We start from the raw sequence: 22,177 nt of genomic DNA, 5'->3' as shown, positions 1-22,177 counted from the left end.
TATGCTTATCATAAATATTCATGGGAGTTATAATTTTTTTTTAAATCTATGCTGTCCCTTTCACTTCTTTCCATTTCAACACAATAGTAATGCTTACATTTACCCACTGACTTACAGAACATTGCTAATGTTTTCCTAGGATAGTGTACAGGCATAATTTTTAAAAATGATGTGGGTTCTTAGAAAAGACATATTTAAGCATATAGCAATACATGAGAAGAAAGCTTCTAACAAGTAAATTTTTAAAAACTACTGGAAAGTAGTGACTGTTATTATATAGCAATTAATATTAGATGGCAAAGGAATTGATACGGTTTAAACTCATACTTTGGTTAAGGCTGAAAGAGAGGGGAAAGAATGTATATGTGTAACTGTAGCAATGTGTACATTGGCATTGTTAGTCCAAACTGACCACTATTTATTGAGAGGCCGATATCTAAGAGCTTTTCATTGAGTTTAGCAAATACCATGAAAGCACTTTATTCTGGATGAGGTCTATAAATGTCACATGGTGTTATTTCAGTTGACTGTGTTGGCCAGGAATTATAGGAGTTCACGTTCAATGTATCTGGAAAGCTGTAGGAAAGGAATACAGATAGGAAAACTGTATTATTCCATAGAATGTGGTCTGATACTTTATATTGATATTTCAATTATAATGTAAGAACAAAGCTATAAAAAGTTTTCTATCTGTTGTTAAATAAAATCCATACCAATGAAAAATCTGCAATTAAGAACTGGTAAATATGTGGCAGAAGATGATCTGCAGCAGTGATTCCAGTTCATGCTTTGCACTATGTCCTAATAATAGCTTTCTGACGTAGCATTTCTCTGGATGGAATTATTGTGGTTTGCAAGCCATGCTTTATGCTTAGTGTGTTGTACTAACTCAGCCAATTGTGGTTTATTAAAAAAAAACAGTTGAACTATGGCTTACTAGGACCTGTGAACTAGCCTGTTTCTGAAGTATCTAAGCATGTGTAGGCTAAAAGAGAAGATAGGTGTGTATTTCAGTAGGGCTTTCTAGAAAGTATTCATATTGTACCTCAGCACTGTTGAACTTTGAGAAAAGTGGCTGCCACAGAGTGCTGGTTGGCTGTGGCCAGTCACAATCTTCCTTCGTTCTTCCCGTTCCCAGGAAACGTTTCCATAAGAGATCACATTAGAAGTTCTAGTGATACTTTCAATTCCTAGCTGAGAGTAATCACATAGGAAAAAACTAAACCATTATAAAGGAGGAACCAACCTCCCAATAGTAAGAAAGGAATAAAAATCTTACTCTGATTTAGCTTTTCTAAGAAGTAAGGTGTCATGAGTACTGATGGTGAGCAGGAGGGGGCCCCTATCCAGGGGGGAAAATGCATGCGTAGTAGTGAGGAGTTGAGCAGCCATTCAAAGAGACACAGATCAGACCCGCCTTGACTTTTGGGGTTTATCTGTCTGGGTTTTTCCCACGCTTCTTCAGTTTGTTAGGATTTTCTGTCTAATGTAGCAGTAATAAAACACTAGAGACCTGTTCCTTGTCTCAGCGTGGTTCCTGACTGTTAGGACATAAGGTTTTTAAAATGTACCTTTATCCAATGTTTATCCATTGAATGGTTAGTGAAGGTATCGTCTAAATGAAGGCTCCAAGAGTTTAATCAGCTGATTACAATATGAGTTATGTTTGTGCAGAAGAAGAGAACTTACCGCAATGAAGGCATAGTCAGAATAACTATGAATGCTCACAGCATTTTGTTAAAGGTGCATACTGCAGATATAAGGAAGACTGGTCGGTAGATACTTTTTTATGGAGGAAGGGAATGGTTTGGAAGAGGAGAAACACCATCTTAGAAATTAATTACAAAACTTTCCAGTTGAATTTGACAATCTTTAATGTATAATGCTTTAGAGGCTGCTAGAGAACCAAAGAGAGCTTGTGTATTAGTGCAACTTAAAAACCCAAATTTAGAATGGGACTGTTCAAAATTAATTACTTTGCTCTCTGTTCTCTATAGAATCACTTTGTCTTTCCCAAATGTTATATACAGATTGAATGGGGTCATCTTGCAGAAAGGAGTAGGTTATGGGAGAAGCATGACTGAAAATGCCAGAAAGTGCCTTCTGTGAGCGGAGCACCATGAAGTACCTTCACCAGAGCTTGCCTCATTCAGAAAGGAAACTTACCGCTCTCTAAAGCTTCGAGGTGGCAGGCAAAGTTGCTGTGAGTAGGCAGGAGTCATACCAGAACTTGGATCTGGTTCAGCGTGTGGCTGAAAAAGGTTACACTCCTATTTTGCTACCTGGAAGAATGCATGCTTATATTATGGAATCAAAAGTGGGGGTTATTATGATAAAATGTATGAAGTGAGAATCTGTTTACAGAGCTATATATTCGATTCCAAACTTTCTTTCAGAATTCATATTCTCCATCTAGGGAAGAATGCCACTGGAAGTGTTTAGCTGTTTTGACATTTTTTCTAATGTGCGGAATAGAATTGTCCTCTTCCCTGTCTGACTTTCTGAAGAATCTATCTATTTAAAAAGATATGGCTGCCCATTCTATGAAACATGATTCTGGGTTGCTCACAATAATAATAAAAACCAAAGAAACGGTAAAATCAAAAACCTGGCATCTTAATAGTCTCCAATTCATTGAGCAATACAATTCCCAGACTCCAGTCACGCCCTATCCCAACACCTGAGGTAAAAACCTGCCCTTTATGGATTTTCAGAAGGCTGAAAGAGTAGGGACCTTCCAGATTCCAGGGGGAAGGGTGTTCCAGAAGTCAGGGGCACCTATAGAAACAATTCCTAGGTCTACTAGATGGCAGCATTTAAAGGAAGGGACCCTATCTGACCTGGTATTGAGCAGGCAGGGAGAGGCGGTCATGCAAATAATATGGTCCCGTGCCATATAGGCCTTGAAGAAAATAATGAGCATCTTGAATTATACCTGGAAAAAAACTGGAAACCAGTGCAGCTCATGCAACAGTAGTGTGATATGGGCAAACTGAGGAGAGCCCAAAACTGTATATGCCACCGCATTCTGGACCAGTTATAACTTCCAGGTGGTCTTCAAAGGTAGCCCCATGTGGAACACATTGTAGTAGTCCAACCAGGAAGTTACCAAGGCTTGAGTGACCATGAGCAAGGCCTTCTGGTCCATGAATGGGCACAATTGGTGCATAAGTTGTATCTGAGCAAAGGCCCTCCTAGCCATGTCTGCCACCTGATCCTCCAGCAGGAGCCACAAGTGCAGGAGGATCACCATATTGCATACCAGCATTGTCCGGGTAAATGCTATCCCACTGATACTCACAGATAACACATCACCAGATCCAGGGGAAACAAAACCCAAAGCCACTCTGTTTTGCTTGAGTTGCATCAGAGCTGGTTTCTCCACATCCAGACCTTTACAGCCTCCAGGCACCAGATCAGCACCAAAACAGCACTGTCTGCTCAGCTATGGGTGGAAGCATAATTGGGTATCATCAGCATACTGGTGATACTGCACTCCTTGCTGTTGAATGACATCACCCAGCAGTTTCATGTACACGTTAAAGAGGAGTGGTGAAAGACCAGAGTCCTAAGGCCCTCCACATTGCAGGGGCCTAGCACCAAACCTCTTTCCTACCCCATCAACACCAACTTGAACCAGCTGCAGAGGAAAGAGAACAACCACTGCAAAACAGTGCCTTCCAGTCCCTGAAACCAGTCCAGAAGGTGCTGTGGTCAATGGTATCAAAAGCTGCCATGACAGCCAGGAAGACCAGAATGGTTGCACCACCTCTGTCTCGAGCCCTCCAGAGGTCATCCACAAGCGTGACCAATGCTGTCTCCATACTGTACTCCATACTTCAACCCAGCCTGAACTGAGCCTGAAAAGGGTCAAGATAATCCCCTTAATCCAGGGCTCTCTGCAGCTGAGAGCCAACCATCCTCTCAACAACCTTCCCTTGGAGACTGGACAAAAGTAATCCAACACTGCTGGGTTCAAGGATAGTCTCTTAAGAAGGGGGTACACATCCTCCCACAAAGAAGCATTAACCACTGCTTGGATCCAACCACATACCAATTCCCAGGAGGCTTTGACCAATTGGGCGGCAGGGGTCCAGGACACAGATGGCTAAGCTCACAACCAGAAGGACCCTGTCCACTTCCTTAGGATTGACCAACTCAAACTTCTCCCAGATAACTAACTTCAGATGGTTATCAGAATGTAAGGTGATAGCAAGAAGCTGAGGAAATATGGCACTTGGTAAATCAAAAGAGATTGGTAGAGTTAGTCCAAATTTTTAAAAATTGGGAGAGAGTAGTGTTCAGAAGTGAGCTACAGAGAGGCAAATCCTTGAGTTTGGCTTCAAAAATACATGAAAGGTGTACTATAGTGGAACACTTTTAACACTTTTCAGACAGTGCATTTTCTCTGCCAGAAATCAGAAAAGGGTTTGATGGGTTAATTTGCAGATTAAGTAAAATTAAAGTCTGCTTCATAGTTTAATAGAAATGACTTAACTATTTTCTTTATCATCATTTTATTTTGGTTCATTGTATATGGCTTTTATTTAGAAGATAAGAGATGTTTTAAAAACTGTTTCTGGTCTTAAAATCATAGTTGTCAAGAATGCTAACAGGACTTCAGAGTGATAAAATGTGGCATCTATGTGTAATAGGACAGATTATAATTGCTATGTACTTTATAAAGTGACTTTACAGGTTTTAACTTTTGTCCTTGTCTCCTTCTTTTCTGTGCTCCTTCATGTTGGGTGCTTGGTGGTTCTGAAGTTTTGCCTGTTAATACTGTACTGACAGTGCTGCAGAGAGAATATTTGGTGATCGACTGCTTGTGGATGAGCAAAATAGTTGCAATCCTCATTAGTGCAAGTGTGGTAAATATAATGGCTGTAGAACAGATGGATCCCTTTCCCCTTCCCACATAAGTTTGTTGCAGCTTTTTCATGATCAGACCATAGATGTACGTTTGCTAAAGAAAAGATGTGCTTTAAACTGGTATGCGCCTAAGTGAGTGTGAGAGAATGAGAAAGGACAGAAAACAGTGGTTGTTTTCATGCATGCATAAACATTCTGATAACTTCAAAATTGGCCCTGAGCACTGATAATTCCTACTTTTTAAATATAGGGATCTGGTATTTTAATGGAATATCATTACCATTTTAATGGAAGAGTTCTCAGTGCTGGTGAAAGGACCCCCTTACACACACTACATCCCCATGGCATTCTTAATCTAAGAATGCTAATTAGGCCATGGCCAGGTACTAAGAGAGTTCATCTAAAGCATACAGAGTCTGACATATTAATTTCTGTTTTGAAATTCTTATTTTCTAAAGCACCCTGCCTTGAGTTGTTACCTCAGGCACAGGTATATAAAAATGAGGCAACTGCCCTGTCTTCCATTTACAGAAATAGTTACATCTCTATCTCTATCTATGTACTGTATGTGTACACACACACACGCACACAGATTTGGCACTATATTTCAATAAGCAGGAAATAATTAGATCAAATAACTACTCAAGTACGGAGTGGCAGACATTTCATAAAACAAATGTATTACTGTATAGAAAGCAATTAAAATTTTCTAGAAATGGCTTTTTATCAGGGTTGTCAGCATGGTACGCCCTGCTCCCCGTGCCCTGCTGAATACCTTCCTTGGATTCTGTCAGGCTTGTATGCTTTTTATTTGTTTAGGTTCTTTTAGTTTTTTTAAAGGAAAGCTAGCAAGCTGCAGACAAAGGGCCAGCCTCAAACATAATTTAATTCCAAGAATATTTATTGGTTCTAGAGGTATTCTTAAAGAATAAAAATGGTGGGGATAGCAGTCCAGTGCTCTTAGAATTGTGTCCCTCTTTCCAGAGAAAAAGGCAACATTAAGTGGAGCACACTAGAAGACTAGAGCAGGTGGTGGAATTGCATGTTTCCACTGTGACAGGCATTTTTTAAGGGAGCCCTCCAAATTCCCAAAGCGTTTGGGACTCCTGGTCTAATATGTGGACAGTCTTCACTTGCCAACTAAGCCATGGAAGGAGGCCCTATGAAAATATCAACAGAGTTGCTAAATTGCAGAAAAGCTCGAATCCTGAGAAATAGAACGTAAGCTATTAATGGAAAGGTATGCTGCCATTGTGCATCTCAACATTTGAGTATGAATTTAAATATGGCAGACGCTTAAACCATTTAGGGAGAACCAAGTGCAATCAAAACACAACTTTCTCTCATGGTGATGGAAGAAGTAAAGCTTTTTTTCCCTGAGTGTATGCACCAAATAGATACCTAAGCAAGAGTTGGGTCATGAACTGAGGAGACAAACATGTCTGGAGGATGCATCCCTGGGATGGGGATAGACACATCTCAGAGTAGGTAGGGAGACCCCACTAAGAACGTGCACGTTCCAGTGTGATTTCCTATCTCAAAATGTATACATCACATTCTCACAAACTCTCACATAAATTTTGCAACTATGTTTTCACTCCAGTGCAAGGGAGGATTTTCAAGAATGGATTAGTTCAAATTGCTGATGGGAGGGTTGACTTCATCATTCCCTAGTAGCAGCTGTCCTAAGAAAGGTCCCCATATACATTCTAGGATGAGGCTTTTAGGGAAACTCTGTTAAAGCCTTGAAGAGTTCTTCTCTCTACTTAGCCTTTTGAATGCAGATAAGGCTTACTTTTATCTTAGGGGTGAACTTTTTGTTTGGAAGCAAAGGGTCATGGCCTAGGGGGAGGGGAGGGGAGGGAGCCTTGGAGAGAAGGGAAGGAGCCTGCCAAAATTGCTGGCAAGTAAAGCTTTGGTGCTGTAAAGTTCATAAATGAAGGTTCTCTGTCTTATTTGCCTACAGTAGGAAAATTATAAAGAAAACAAGCAGGTTAGGCACACAGCAGAGTTAGTGTTGGACAAGGATCATAGAATGGTCTGAGGCCGATCAATCTTGAGTCAGTACTGAGCTAAAGGCTGCAGCTGGGAGGCAAGGGAACATGAAAAAACAAGGAACACAACTTATGCCTAGTGCCTAGAGTAGCTTGGCTTTATTTCAACACCAAACCAAACACCAAAAGTTTTGTTGCTTTTGACGTTTTGCTCAGAATGGAGCAAGACAGAGGAATCAATATATTAATCGTAAGAAATATAAGGAAACTTTGGAAGTTTTTGGCTACGTTATTGCATTTGAGTGTGTCAATACTAAAACTATGTTAAAAGGCTTAAAGTCTTCAGATACAGCTTACCTCCTAGTGACTCCATGGGCATGCCCATGCACTTGTCTTAGCAACAATACAGAAGTGGTTTGCTTTTTGGGATGTGGTTTAACTGTCAGACTACCCTATTACCCTGCTATTCCTGGTAGTCTCCCATTCAAGTATTAACCAGAGATGACCCTGTCTAGTTTTCTGAGATCAGCCAGGGAGAGCTAAATGCTGCCATTTCACTGGACGCTAAAAATAAAGATGCTCTTGGGCTAAACTCAACTCCGGCTGACTAGATGGACATATCTGTGGTCTGTGTGTATTTAAAGACAATGGTATAGAAGTGGTTTGGCACTGCCATCCTCTGGAATGTTTTTCAACTTCTAACTACTGCCCTGGAGTTCTCTGAAGGTCTCATCAAATGTTAACCAGGTCCACCTCTGTTTAGCTCTAAGCACACATCAGGCCTGTTCTGTCATCAGCTGAGATGCTAAAGAATTAAGCAAATATGAGAGCAACAGACACCATGAATAATGCCTTGATGATGTACAAATCAGCATCAGGATTCAGCTATATTCCTGCCAAAACACTGGGTTGGCAAATGTATAAGTATCCTTGGGGGTTAATTGGTTGGGTAGCAGCTTGATAATTCTCTGGGAAAAACTGGTTTTAAATTATATGTAGGAGAAGCATAAGTCTCGTTCTTTAACTATCTGACAAACTTTATAAGGTCTGATTGCTTTTTGTAGAATTAAATGGATTCTTGACCCAATGTATCCAGGTAATTCTGGTGAAAAATACAAGGCACGGTTAACATAGCACAGAGAACCAGCATGTCAATCTGAGTGCTTCTGTAAAGTCTTCGGGAATATGTACTAGAACGATCTTCAATACAGTTATTTTTCTCTAGTTTCAACTCTTTTTATCTTTCATAACATGCAAAGCTTGTGTGTATGAGGTAAAATGAACTATTAATTAGTATAACTGTAAAAAGTTGTGTGCTGTTAGGGTATAAACAAAATACAATGTTAATCAATGGAAGAACAAAGAGGACTTGCCTGACACTGAAAAGTGTTCCTTATAAGTGCCTGATGATCCTTCCAAAAGAAGGGCTTCCACAGCCACATACCGCTATTGAAGTGTTATCGCTCCATCCACTATGCACCTGTTTATTCTTGATAGAAGTTAATTACCATTATGAAGATGTAATGGGGTTTAAATAGACCCTTTAAAGTGTATTATTGCACTGGTAAGACAGGCCTGCTTAAAATTCATCGGGTGGAAGAAGAAAAGGAAAGAAATGAATTGGGCATTTTCTTGGTTAAAAGTAATACTGTATTTTAAGTACAATACTTACAGAGCATACAATAACTTTCCAGAATGTTTTACAACAAGTTAAGTGCACCGAGCAGCATAATTAGTTTGTGGCACTTGGACTGCATGTAGCTTTCAGTCTAATATCAACTAGCTTTCAGCTAGTTTATTTGGATCTTTGGGCTGAGGTATCTCTCTTTTCTGCTCATCTTGCTACTTAGGAGAAAGAAAAGGGGTCAGAAACAGAACAAGAGGTTGGTTGGTTGGTTATGTGCCATCATGTTGTAATTGACTCTTAGCAACCACATAGATAGATTTTCTCCATGATGATCTGTCCCTAACCTGGTCTTTCAGGTCTCCTAACAGTGCACTCATCGCCACTGTAACAGAGTCTGTCCACCTTGTTGCTGGTCATCCTCTTCCCTTCCCTTTCACCTTTCCCAGCATTAGAAGAGACAGAGTAAGAGAGAGAGGGGAACAAGAGAGAGAACAAGAGAGAAAGGAAAAAAGCAAGTCAGAAAGAAGAGGGAAAATACATATCAGAGAATGGTAGCCCTGCCCTTACACGTGACATTTACTGTAGCCAGTCCTTTCATCAGCCACACTTGCTATGTAACCCCCCAACAGATTTTTCTGGAGCAGTGTTTCTCAACCTTGGCACCTTTAAGATGTCTGGACTTCAACTCCCAGAATTCACCAGCCAGTATGGGAAGTCCACACATCTTAAAGGTGCCAAGGCTGAGAAACACTGCTCTGGAGGGACTGCAGTTCTAGGCAGGAGAAGGACTTTTAATTAAAAATAACACAATGTAGGGGCTAGGTGAGCCTGCCTGGGGTGGGCCCATAATGATACCACAACAAAAATGATTCCTGGAATCCACCTATTTTTCCTTATTATACAGCCAGGGCAGATAATGAAATACTGGCACAATATTACTGTATCTGCTTGTACCAGTTAGCAACCTAATTTATTTTCACCAACTGAAGTTTCAGAATTGTTCTTATTATAGCAATCTGAAAGAGACCTGACAGTGACAATTTTGTCCATATTTCAGCAGAACTATATTAGTTGTGTATACTAATGATTTTTTCCAATGGTCTTTGTGGATATTAACTCATTATTTTGGGAAGCATGTTTACCTTTTCTTAAGATAATTATAATTACTTTGTTCTGTTTGGATAATTTATTTTGCTGCCATTTTCAGATTAATATTTTGGATGCCAAAAGAAGTATGAATATTGGGATTTTTCTCAAACAGTTTAAAAAGTAAGTTATTTTCCTGCTATTGCAATTGTTAGACGTGATTACATGACATCAAGAAAAGAGAAATATTCAGCCATGAGTAGTATAGTTACAAGCTTAATTTATCTTGAAAACATATTCAAGTTATTTGTCAATTAGGCTTGTTAACTTTACTTTATACTTAGGTTAGCCTTAAATTTCACTTTTGAGCACTAATTTTGAAATTTTAGGTAATGAATAAAATTACAATATTAGATGTAGTTTTAGTTAAAGGTAAGCTGCTGTCTTTTAAATTATATCTTATTTTTCTTAAAGTTTGTTTTCTATAATACAAAAACATCATGATGGTAAGGACAATGCCTTGATATTAATGGCTTTTTAAGAAACAGAGTTGTGTTTATTTCAGAGAAACTTGCTCAGAGGCAGCTGTACACTTACCTCTGTTTTGCTATTGAATATTGCTTTGGAACAGCATGTGATATTTTAAAGAAGGTCCAGCCTTCCCCAGCTTGATGCATCCAGATATGCTGGGTTTCTTCCCATAATTCCTGAACAGCATTAGCCATACTGGCTGAGAATTATAAAAATTGAAGCCCTATGTATCTGGAAGGCATTAGGTTGATAAAGGCTGTTTAAGCTACAGAAATCCTGTGTTCCTAAACTAAAATGTGTTTTTATTTTATTTATTTTATTTTATTGTCTCACTAAGATCGCTTGACTCTATAATTGAAGATCTTCACATTGGAAGACTTGACCTCTATAGTTCTGAGACCCTGCGTGAACTTCTTAAGTTATTGCCAGAAACTGAGGAGGTAAGAATAGGATTGTCTGGCAAGTTTTATATCTTAATAAGAAAGGTTGCTCTTGAAAGCCACTTGGAAACTTCAATTGGTCCAGAATGCAGTGGCATAGGCAGTGATGAGCATGCCTTGGTATGCCCATGTGACACCTCTGCTTCACAAGCTGCAATGGTTGTTGGTATGCTTCCAGGTGCAATTCAAGGTGCTGCTTGCTACCTATAAAGCCCTACATGTCATTAGGCTAGGTTTTTGGGGGGACTGCCTAACTCCCATGGTTTCTGCCCAGCTGGTACATGCTGGCAGAGTTGGCATGCTCCAGAGACCTTTGATTAAGCAGTGAGGAGCCAGGAAACATGGCATTACTGTTGCAGCACCTTCCCTCTGGATTAAGGTTCCCCCTGAGATCCATGTGGCTCTCACCCTGTTGGTATTCCAAAAGGCCTTGAAGACCTGGTTGTTCTTCCAGGCCTTGGGGTGAAACAGATGGAGCCCCTTGTTGGGTGTGTTTTTATTTTTCTTGTTTATTATATTGTTAGTTGCGTAGAGTTTAGCAGCACCTAAATGGCATGAAGTAGTTGGGCAGCACCTACATGGCATGAAGTAAATAAATAAACCCATAGTTCTATTTTTGGGAAAGGAAGAAAAACTCAGACTTTTACATTTATAGCACAGAAATAAAAAGAAAACATACCAGTCATGATATGTTAGTCTTGTGTAACTAGTTCCATGCTTTAGGTTCAAGATTTGCTGATTACTGTCATAAATCTTGATAACAGCATCAAAATTTGAACAGATATTATTTATGAGGCTTTTATTGCTAGATGTTGTAAATATGGAGGACATGCCAGCAGGCTATTATGGAACTCTTAGAGATGAATACTTCTCTCTTTCTTATTGTGTTCTTGATTTGACCATTTTTGAAAAGACATTAAGTATTCAATCCTGCTTAGGAGATTGGCTATGTGAGTGACAAAATAAAATGCAGGCAAAAGGCTGCATCTGAGAAGTACAAGGAAACCGTTAGGACTATTTTAGGCCAAGAAAGCCTGCTTAATGTATGGAAGGAGTTACAGATACAGAAATGGAAAAGTTGTTCTGAGAATAAGGAAAACATGAGAAAATTTTCATAGACCTGTCAAGAAATTAGCTTAAAAAAAAAAGATGTAGCAGAGTTATAAATACTGTACATAACTATAGTAAGGGACAACCAACAGTCCTCAAGGTCGTGAACAGTAGCTCCAAAACAGATACAAATGGAATCTTTGACATGCAGAAAAACGAAAAAGCAGTATAACAGCCTTCTTGTAAATGGGGTGAGAAGGAAGGGGTAGAACTGGAAATACTGCTAAGGAAGCATGCTTTGAGGAATGAAGAGAAATAGGTTTCTCCATGGTGGTTTCATTAGGATTCTGTGTGTGTGTGTGCATGTGCACTTACTTTTTATGAAGAAAGGAAAGTTGAGACTTCCATATTTAATTTGAGTTGCAGTAGGAAGAAACACTCAAAAAGTAGTATCAGTCAAAATACTGCAAAAAGAAAAACAAAAGATAATCTGAAGGAAGTATAAAATACTAAGGTAGATGCAGGACTATACACTAGAATATATAGAGATTATATAACATTTGGGACTCTTCTTCTGGGCTTTTGAACTGGTATTTTAGAAGTTAAACTCCAATAAATGTGGGGGGCACTGGACTGGGTAAAAGATAGCTTAAGCAGTTATTGCTAAATCTGTTTTACCATCAAATGAAACTAATATGGGAAGGAGAAAGAGAAAACCAATGTGCAAAGAACAAGGAAGACATAAAATTTCAATTTAGCAAGACTGCAAGTAAATGTGTATAGTATCATGAATGTTTTCTTTTAACTCAACTTTTACATGCTTCAACTTGAACACATTATTGCAGACACATTAGAAACATTGAAGTATTCACACAGATATCTTCTTTCAACAACACTTCGCTTTGACACAGTTTTTTTAGTTAAAAATTGAGCAAAGTAGACCTGTTAATGATCAAGCTAAGGCTGCTATTAAGACTCCATATAGGATAAAGCAATTTTTAAATGTCTCAGACTCCAAAGGGGAAAAAAAAACCTGTGTTAACATTTAACTGTATAGTTGTTGCACTCAGTGTCACACTGCAAGTTATAGCCTGTGATAAAAGATGCATATAAAGCAGTATGATTATATTGTTTTAGATTAAAATTTGTAAAGTTTTTAAATACAAAGAGATCCCAGAAAACAGCTGGCACAGAGCTTGAGTTTTTTATATAGTACCTTGCTCCTTGCCATAAATCCATACTAGCAGCTTCAGATTTTGCCAAAATTTACTCATAAGATACAAAGGACGGTCTCATCTTTGACCTGACCCAGTACTCTGCAGGCAATTGGAAAGTCTTCAAAGTATAGCAGAGTCAAATATTAAAAATGTCCCCTCTCCCCACTTTAGGCTCAGGGTGGCAGCAAGGGTTTGGCTGCCCTTTAAAGCACAGGAAGGTGGAGATAAGGACAGGAAAGGTTGCTAAAAAGTGGCCAGGCAGTTCCCATGGTGATTATATTTGTGGACTCTTGTTTATGCAGAATACTTAGTTTACACTGATACAGATTTGTTAATTTAGAGTAAGTCAGTTTATTGCCTAGTTTACAGCTTAAATCCTTGAAATATTTACTATGTTTAAGTAGAAAGTTTGATTCTTTGGTCTCAAGTAGCTGTTCCGTACAGCATCTGCTCAAGTAACAAAGTCTCTTTCATTAGTGATCTGTGAGGTTGGGAGTTGGGCACTTAATGACTCTTCATCTACCAGTGGTTTTAAGAGGTGCTGAAATTGGCATGCAAGAAGGCTGGAAATGTTTAGAAGTCAAATAAAATGGCTTTGTTCACACACCACGCTAAGTGATGTCATGCACTGTTTCAATGAGGTTGTTAAATAAGCTAGAATCAGGCTTGCAGCTAGAATCGGCTTGCAGCTGAGGAAAGTGGTTCTGGCTTGTCTGGCCAATTCCTGGTTTGTCTCCCACCCTATTTTATAGCTGTCTACATCTCTGTGATTGATTAGAAGTTTGGGTGCAAAATCAAACTAGAATGAGCCAGGAAATCACAAACAAGTCATACATCACACTTGACACATTATACTAAATCACATTTGCAATAAATATGCATCTTATGGTTATTATGATGTTTGAAACTGGCCATTGGATTTATTCAACAAACCATGGTGAAAACAAACCTTGTTTGCCTGATATGTGAACTCAATTGTATCAGATGAGTATGCTGAACTCTTACAGTTGTTCTTCAGTCAGTAATAACGAATATTAAATTGAGGTGTAATACAGGGTTTTAGTAAAACAAAGAAGTTAGATTGCATTGTACTGAACCTAGAAATTCTTTGAGTGTGACATAATCCTGTATTATTTAAGTAAGGCCCTTAATACAGGTTGTGGGTTGTTTCATGGTTCCCCCCTCCCTTTAGACTACTGTCTTACCTTCCTGGCTGATCTATCTAATGTTTCAGTCATATTTCTTGTGCTAAACAACATACAACAGTAAAAGCTAGGAATGGGTAGGATTACACCATTCTGAATTTAGCAAGTAAAGAGAAAAATGCCTCTTTGAAATTCATCAAATCCTACCTTGCATGTATTTTCATACCTTTAATTATGAACCTACTATATTCCAAAGACCTAACTTACATATTACATGTGTAATATGAATGCAACTGTGCTGATTCTACTTTAATGCCATATCAGTATTATATGGATATTTATATGACAGTAGATGCTACATCAATAGCAATAACTTAAAATGAAGTGCAAAGTAGTTTAGTGATCTAGGCAGCATCTTTGAAAAGCTTCAGTGTTTTGCTGAAGTTTTATAAAGCAGATATGGATGTGGCTTCAAACATAAAACATAAAAAGGAAAGGAAGCATTGCTGCAAGGTTGTTGCAGCTTTAAAAATATTTTTAAAATAACCACCCAGAATCCCTCCTTGTAGGGGAGATGGGCGGTGATAAATTTGATAGATAAATAAATAAATAAATAATTCTTTTGAAGAAAGAATTTTTAATTATTGGCAATTAAGTATGGGCTCTATAGATTATTATTATTATTACTATTATTATTAAATTATTTAAATTTATTGGCTGACCATCTCCAGTGGACTCTGGGCTGTGCACAAAACTAAAAGAGACATAAAAGAGAGCCAGTTTGGTCTAGTAGTTAAGGTGCTGGGCTAGAAACCCAGAGACTGAGAGTTCTAGTCCTTAGGCACGAAAGCCGGCTGGGTGACCTTGGGCCAGTCACTCTCTCTCAGCCCAACTCACTTCACAGGGTTGCTGTTGTGGGAAAAATAGGAGGAGGAAGGAGTATTAGGTATGTTTGCTGCCTTGAGTTATTTATAAAAATAATAAAATTAGGCAGGATAAAAATTAAATATAAATATAAATAAATAAATAAAATAAAAACAGCTAAAATATTAAGTCAACAGATAGCTTAGACTAACATGTTCTAGTAACAAAACTCACAAAACAAATCAAAACAAAACAAGGGCCATTAAACAAATAACCATAGGTAACTAATACCTTTGAACCTGTGCAAAATGCTCTTGCCTGACTGCAGCATGGTCACATTGAGGTATTCCTCTCTTTCCCTGTAATACACCCAGGTTCTGACAGCTTTAGAAATCATCATTAGGTGCATAAAATGTGTATGGTGAAACTGGTTTTTGTAGCAAGAACTGGAGAAGAATGAAAGTTGATAGTATTTTGTATCACCTGCACATCACATCTTTTGAATACTCCTGTTCTGGAGGCACATGCAGTGGTGAAAAGTTTGTGAACCTTCTGGAACTATCCATAATCAGTGACCTACAATTTGATCAGAATTTACCTAAGCCCATTTAACAGATAAAGAGATTCTGGTTAAAGAAATAATACTCAAAGAGTGTGCTGTGTCATGTCTTCATTGAACACATTGACACATTCGCTGTCTTTATTAAAAGAAGTATGTGAAGTATGTGATAATCAGCTCTCTTAAGGTGGTAAGTTGAGTCAACTGTTTGAATCAATGAAATGTCTTTCAGGTGTGATTGATCAGTTCAAGGCCTCTATCAATTCACTCTCTGGCAAATAGTATATAGATGGACAAAATACAGCACCTTCCCAAGAATGGTCATCCAACAAAAATCACCCCAAGAGCAACAACACTCCAAATAATCCCAGGGTCATAGGTTGTGCAGGATACTTTTACATTATGTGGTGTCAATGGCTAGGAGTCCACACAAGAAAAAAAAGAAGAGGAGTGATATGCATGGGAGGTACCACTATTGTCCAGAAAGCATGTTGCTACACATTTTAAGTTTGCCAGAGGCCATGCTGGACATGCCAGCAGGCTATTGGAACAATGTTCTGTGGACAGATGAGATGAAAGTGAAACTTTTTGGCACTAATGAGAAACGTTATATTTGGAGAAAATTAACATTTTCATTCCATTGCATTCCAACTAAAGAACCTCATCCCAGCTGTGAAGCATTGCAATGGGAAGGTTTGGGTTGGCCTTGGAACCTAAATGGCTGGCAATCATTGAGGAACAAGGGTAATGAGAAATTCTACAAGAGAACATCTGGATCCATGACTGAAGCTTAAATGAATGTGGGTCATACAGTATGACAGCAGTCCAGAACACCCAAGTAAATTCTACAACAGAGTGGATGAAACAGAATAAATTTCTCATTTTGAAATGGCTGAGTCAAAGCTCTGATCTTAACCCAAATGAAGTACAGATATTATAGCATAACCTGAAGTGAGATATTCATGCAAGACAATCTAAAAATATCAGCAGGTTAAAGCAGTTCTGTAAAGAGGAATGGACCAAAATACCTCTAACTGCCAACTGGTGACAGTCATGATAGAAAGGGTCACAGATGTTCTCTCATCACTGTTGCCAGTTAGCATTGTGATTTTATTTCACAAAAAGGATAACCTTGACTTTAGCAAGAGCATTGTTTTTATAGTGCCATATATGTAGGGAATCTGTATATTCAGATGAGTCCTATAAATACTTACACATATTATGTTTTCATTCATTTACATAGTATGTGGAAGTGACTTTGTTATTGTCTCTGTGGCATAGTAATTGTTAATTGCTAAAGTTTTTTTTAATGTGCTGTACATTTAGAAATGTCTTTTAAGCCAGATCAGGCTTCTTCAATCTGATGCTCTTCAAAAGTCTGAATTACAAATGCCTTTATTTGTAATTTGTAATATGTTTCAAGCAAATACCATGTTGTATGAGGGATTTTCCATTAAATGGCTAGCAATACCTATTCAGAAAAAGCCACCTGAGAAGTGTAGAATTTTATTTGGTTTAAAAACAGTTCCCTCTTCACATTAACCCACCCTTAGATTCTAAAATATGTCAGGGGAAAGAAATATATAATGAAAGAAACATCTGATTTGTATAGAGGCCAAGAATTGCTCTCCTGAAGGAGAAATGCAGAGAGAGAAATGAGACACGACTTGTTTTTTAATTATTTATGTGCTAATGAGTTGGTGAGCTGTCATGCTATTTTGTAGCATTGAATGCTGCTAACTGCCTGGTGTATGTACATTATACTGAAATTGTGAGAAGATGAAGATTGATTTTGAGGCCTTGTCTACGCCTGTTACTTACCAGGCAGAATGAAGTCAGATTAACTTATTTATTGTGAAAATCAGGCTGTTTTTCTTTGAAGTACATTTGCTTATTGACATGTTTTAAACCTTCACACAATAGTATTTTCATGTCGAGACATAAGGCTTGGGAATTTAGTTTACTTAGCACAGATAATATTGGGGCATGGGAAGTGCTGCCATGATTTGCAAAAACTTAAAAGTATCCTGGGCTAGAACTAGATGTTACAGGTAGTCCTTGACTTACGACCTCAATTGGGACCGGAAATTCCATCACTAAGCGATGTGGTCATAAAGCAAGATGTCACATGACTGCATTGCTTAACAGCAGCAATCCTGGAAATCCCCGTTGATGTCGTTAAGTGAATTCCATGGGTCCTTAGGCGAGGACCCACCCCACTCCAAACCATTCCTGCCTTGGTCCCTCCCAGCCCCGAGCCTTGGTAAGGTAAGGGACTGCCTCCTCTAACTCCCAACACCCTCCTGTCCTCCCCCGATCTCTGCCCTTTTGGCCACCTTGCTCCCGGCCTTGTGGGGTGGCAAGCAGCCCCAGAACTGTGCAGCTCTGGGGCTGCTTGCTATGCTGTGGCTCAGGAGCTTCTTGGTGTGCCACAGCTCTGGGGCTACAGTGTAGCGCAAAGCCGTGACCACCCCTCGAAGCCTAAGCTGTCCCAGCAGCATGACACCAATCTGCAGCACCCAGGAAGCCCCAGCAAGCTGCAGCACTCAGGAAGCCACAGCACCCTGGGAAGCCACAGCTGCCACAGCCGAGTCTCAGCTGCAGTCGCCCTCACTACCCTGCACTTCGAGGACCCACTGACCTTTGTCATCTTCTCGCTCCCACTGCTGATGAGGCGTGCCTGCCCTGGCCCTTCACCAGGCAGCTGCTGGCCATGTGAGGCCGTCTTCCCCAGGTTTCGTGAGGAAACCACTGCATGGAATCTTGGGAAGAAAGCCAGCAGCTGCCTCATAAAGGGCCAGGTCGGGCATGCTTGGTCAGCAGCAGGAGTAAGAAGATGGCGAAGGGCAGCTAGGGCAGCAGGGGCCACGGAGTGCAGGAAGCCAAAAGGACATAGATGGGGGAGATGGGTGGGTGGGGCAATCAAAGCATCCCTGAGGTCATAAGGGCAGGCAGGCTGCCAAGCACCCAAATTTTGATCATGTTACCACAAGGGGGGCCACACTGCAATGGTCGTAACTTCAAGGTCTGGTTGTAAGTCCCTTCATTCAGCACTGCGGTAACTTTGAACAGTTGCTGAACAAATGGTTATAAGTCGAGGACTGCCTGTACAGCAAATTGTAGGAAGCAGCGATCAGACACACCACTTCTTTTTAATGCTCCTGGAAACTTTTATTGACATAAAATGTAGTCATGGTATCATTTCTTTTCCCTTCAAATAATAGACAAGAAATTTAGAGGACTGTAGACAATAATATCACATAATATAGTTGCTAATCCTAGATATTAAACAGTGTGGGCATGGCATATCTTTTCATTTTAATCTCAGAATAATTTTTAACTATGATGAACTCTTAAATATGCTCTTTTAACATTTCACTTCATTTTTGATTGATTTTGTGTGTATGTGTGCGTGCACACACACACACACGCAGAGTATATAGAGTATATATCTTCTTTATCTTTTTCCCCTCACTTCTAGGTAAAGAAATTAAAGGAGTTCAGTGGAGATCTATCAAAATTGTGTCAAGCAGATTCATTTATGTATTTGCTAATCCAGGTGCCAAAGTAAGGAAATGTTAAATCCTTTTTATTCACCATAAATTCACTATTTCTTGTATCAGAGACCTAAAGCTTATTTTGTTTGTTTTCAGCTATTCCCTGCGCATTGAAGCAATGGTGTTAAAAAAAGAATTTTCTCCATCATGTACTTCACTGCAGAAAAACATGACAATTATAAAAATGGCTACAAAGGGTAATTAAACATGCTGCAGCATGCATTAGGATCTTGTTTTTCTTAACAGGTTAATCAACTAACTAGAGAGATGAGATCTGGAATTTCAGGTACCTGTTAGCTATTTAAAGAAGGAAGCTAGCTCTGACACATTCCATAAGGGTGTGTTTTGCCACGTACATATGTTATCAATCTTGTGTGTGTAATAATTTTCGATGTATTCTCAAGCTGATAGAACCATTTTTATTTTTTTCTACTTTCCTGTATTTTGCTTTTGCTTTTCTTAACATCATATAACTTTTAATCTTTTCCCATACTTTGAGTAACAGTGTCTTTTCCAATAATCTTTTTTAGTCCTGGGAATAGCACAATTGTGCGTTCATTTTTCTTTTATACATTATTCATTTACATAGTAGCAATGCTATTGTGACCCAGTAATGGTGCTTAATTTATTGAATGAAAATCATTGCATTGTGCAGATATGTAGTCATTGGTTTCTGACTAATGCTAAGCTAAAGTATGTTTAGTCATGGTTTATTGAATAACTTAAAAGAAGATGGATTCACAAAACAGTTAAACTATAGTTTGCAAACCACAATGGTTGCCAAATCTTGTGCCAAATAAATCACAGTATAGATTAGGAAAATATATGGAACCTCCCACTGATTCTTAAGATCTAATCATACTGTATCTCTTTTCTCTCAGCTGCTGGTTGGCAGAAATACCTACTCTGGGTTGAATCTGCTGTGCTGCTTGGACCTTTATTGGCCTGTGGAATGAGAATGCTATCTGTCCATTAGCCAGCAGCAACATCTAAATGGATAGGGGTTCCTCAGGCTTACTCTAGTTAATCAGCCTCTGGCAATTTTCAGTATATTGGTCCTCCAACTGCAGAATACATAATTCACTCAGAGCAGACCTTTCCCACTAGCTTTAGCCCTCTTGACATCTGAACTAAAAGGACGGTTGTGCATCATAACTCATTCTTCCTTTTGCAGATCCCTTCATACATGAAATTCATTGTAGCCAAGGGTGATGAACATTGTTTTAGGGGAATAGATGTTTAATCTAGAAAAATAAATTAATCTTCTAGGTATTGTTTTCATACATCTGTTTAAAAGGAGTAATTGCACAAATTATGAAATTTAGTCTGGAATTTCTAATTATGGCATATTTATTTCCAAAGCGAAGGACTAGTATATATTGATAGCATTATGCAAAGCTTTGATGTTAGGTGAACAAGTTATGTTTCCATTTTTCCAACCTTCTTTTTAGCCTAATTTATGATTACTTTTGAGAAGTGCAACTAGTCTGAATTTTTTGAAGTGAGGAGGCCTTATGTTTTCTTCTGTTCATGAATAGAAGAAAAAATATTGTTGTCACTTGAAGACTGATTTGTAAAAGGTAATGGCCTTGTCTTGTAAGAGACTGTTAACTCGTTATACTTTCTAGCTATCCGATTCTCTTTCCAGGACTGGTTCCAAAACATTCAGCATGCCATTGATGGCTAGTGTGGAAACATACAGATGGTTCCAAAGAAAAGTGTGCAAAATTATTATTTATTTTAATGCATTATTTATTTTAATGTATTGGCATTTAAATAAATTTATTTAAATATATTGGCATTTAAACTCCAGTAGACTCTGGGAAGCATACAAAACTAAAAAAAAACCCCATAAAAACAGTAAGAAACACTAAATCAACAGGCAGCTCAGACTAAAATACTCTGCTAACAAAACCCACAAAACAAAACAGGGACCATTAAACAATGACAAACATCAACCCCAGGCCTGGAACCAGAGCTGAGTTTTCAAAGCTTTCTGAAACCCCAGGAGAGAGGGCGCCATCTTTATTTCTGGGGGGATGCTGTTCCAGAGGGTGGGGGCTGCAACAAAGAAGGCACACTTCCTAGGTCCCACAAGATGGCAGTATTTAATGGAGGGGACCTGGGGTGCACCCACTCTGCTGGAACGCACTGGATGGGCAGAAACTATTGGAGACAAGCGGTCTCTCAGGTATCCAGGCCCTATGCCATGCAGGGCTTTACAGGTAATAACCAGCACCTTGAATTGCTCTCGGAAGCCACCTGGCAGCCAATGCAGCTCGTATAGCAGTGGTGACACATGGGCACATTGAGAGGCACCTGTTACTGCTCACACCGCTGCATTTTGAACCAGCTGTAGCTTCAGGTGGTCTTCAAGGGCAGCCTCATTTAGAGCACATTACAATAATCCAAGCATGAAGTGACCAGGGCATGAGTAACTGTCTGAAAGGCCTTCTGATTGAGGAAAGGGCACAGCTGCCATCTCCTCTTTGAGCAGTAGCTGCAAGTCCAGAAGGACATCCAAGTTGCACGCCATCTTGGGGAAGTGCAGCCCATCCAAGACCAAGGATGGTGACATCCCCAACCTAGGAAGTCCAAGCAGCCACAGCCACTCAGTCTTGTTAGGATTGAGCTGAAGTCTGTCCTACCCCACCCAGACTAGAACAGCCTCCAGACAGAGCACCTGTGCCCTCAGGGTTGAGATGTAGAACTGGGTATCATCAGCATACTGATGATACTGCACCCCAAACTGGTGGATGACCTCACCAGTTTCATGTAGATGTTGAACAGGAGAGTGGAGAGCGTTGAGCCCTGAGGCACCCCACACATGAGGGGCTGTGGATGCAAGCTCTCCCCCACTTCTGTCAACACCAGCTGGAACCAACTGCTGAGGAAGGAGGTGAACCACTAGAGCACAGTGCCTCTCACTCCTAACCCCCGCAACCAGTCCAGAAGAATACTGAGGCTGACAGTATCAAATCAAGTATCAGAATGAAGCTGAGTTCTCCATTTCCTTTCCTCAGAACCCTCCCAAGCCCCCCTCCCCACAAACTCTCATATTTAGAAGACCCTACTAAATGGCATATGCTGTAGCAAAGAAGAGGAGACACCTAAAAGTTTTGTTTCCCTTGTCTCCTGTGAAGAGGTCCATCATCTCATAGAGTAAGGCCTTCAGGTTTCAGAAGAGACTTTAGAAAAGTTGTCAGCAGGGGGATGCAGCAAGGCAGCTTCCGCT

At 39.5% G+C, this 22,177-nt stretch overlaps 1 protein-coding gene across 1 annotated transcript in view; it reads left to right on the top strand.

The window, feature by feature from the left end:
• The window catches only part of FHDC1 (FH2 domain containing 1), a 33,605-nt gene that overhangs the window by 2,637 nt on the left and 8,791 nt on the right, over positions 1 to 22,177 (top strand). Inside the window, exons 2-5 of the mRNA XM_063310105.1 lie at positions 9,701 to 9,762; positions 10,448 to 10,550; positions 18,867 to 18,952; positions 19,039 to 19,139. Coding sequence (XP_063166175.1) covers positions 9,701 to 9,762; positions 10,448 to 10,550; positions 18,867 to 18,952; positions 19,039 to 19,139 — 352 coding nt within the window. The remainder of the gene's footprint in view (positions 1 to 9,700; positions 9,763 to 10,447; positions 10,551 to 18,866; positions 18,953 to 19,038; positions 19,140 to 22,177) is intronic.

This window comes from Candoia aspera, chromosome 8 (genome assembly GCF_035149785.1).
Source record: "Candoia aspera isolate rCanAsp1 chromosome 8, rCanAsp1.hap2, whole genome shotgun sequence".
Classification (NCBI taxonomy): domain Eukaryota; kingdom Metazoa; phylum Chordata; class Lepidosauria; order Squamata; family Boidae; genus Candoia; species Candoia aspera.
This window is presented reverse-complemented; position numbering and strand designations above follow the sequence as displayed.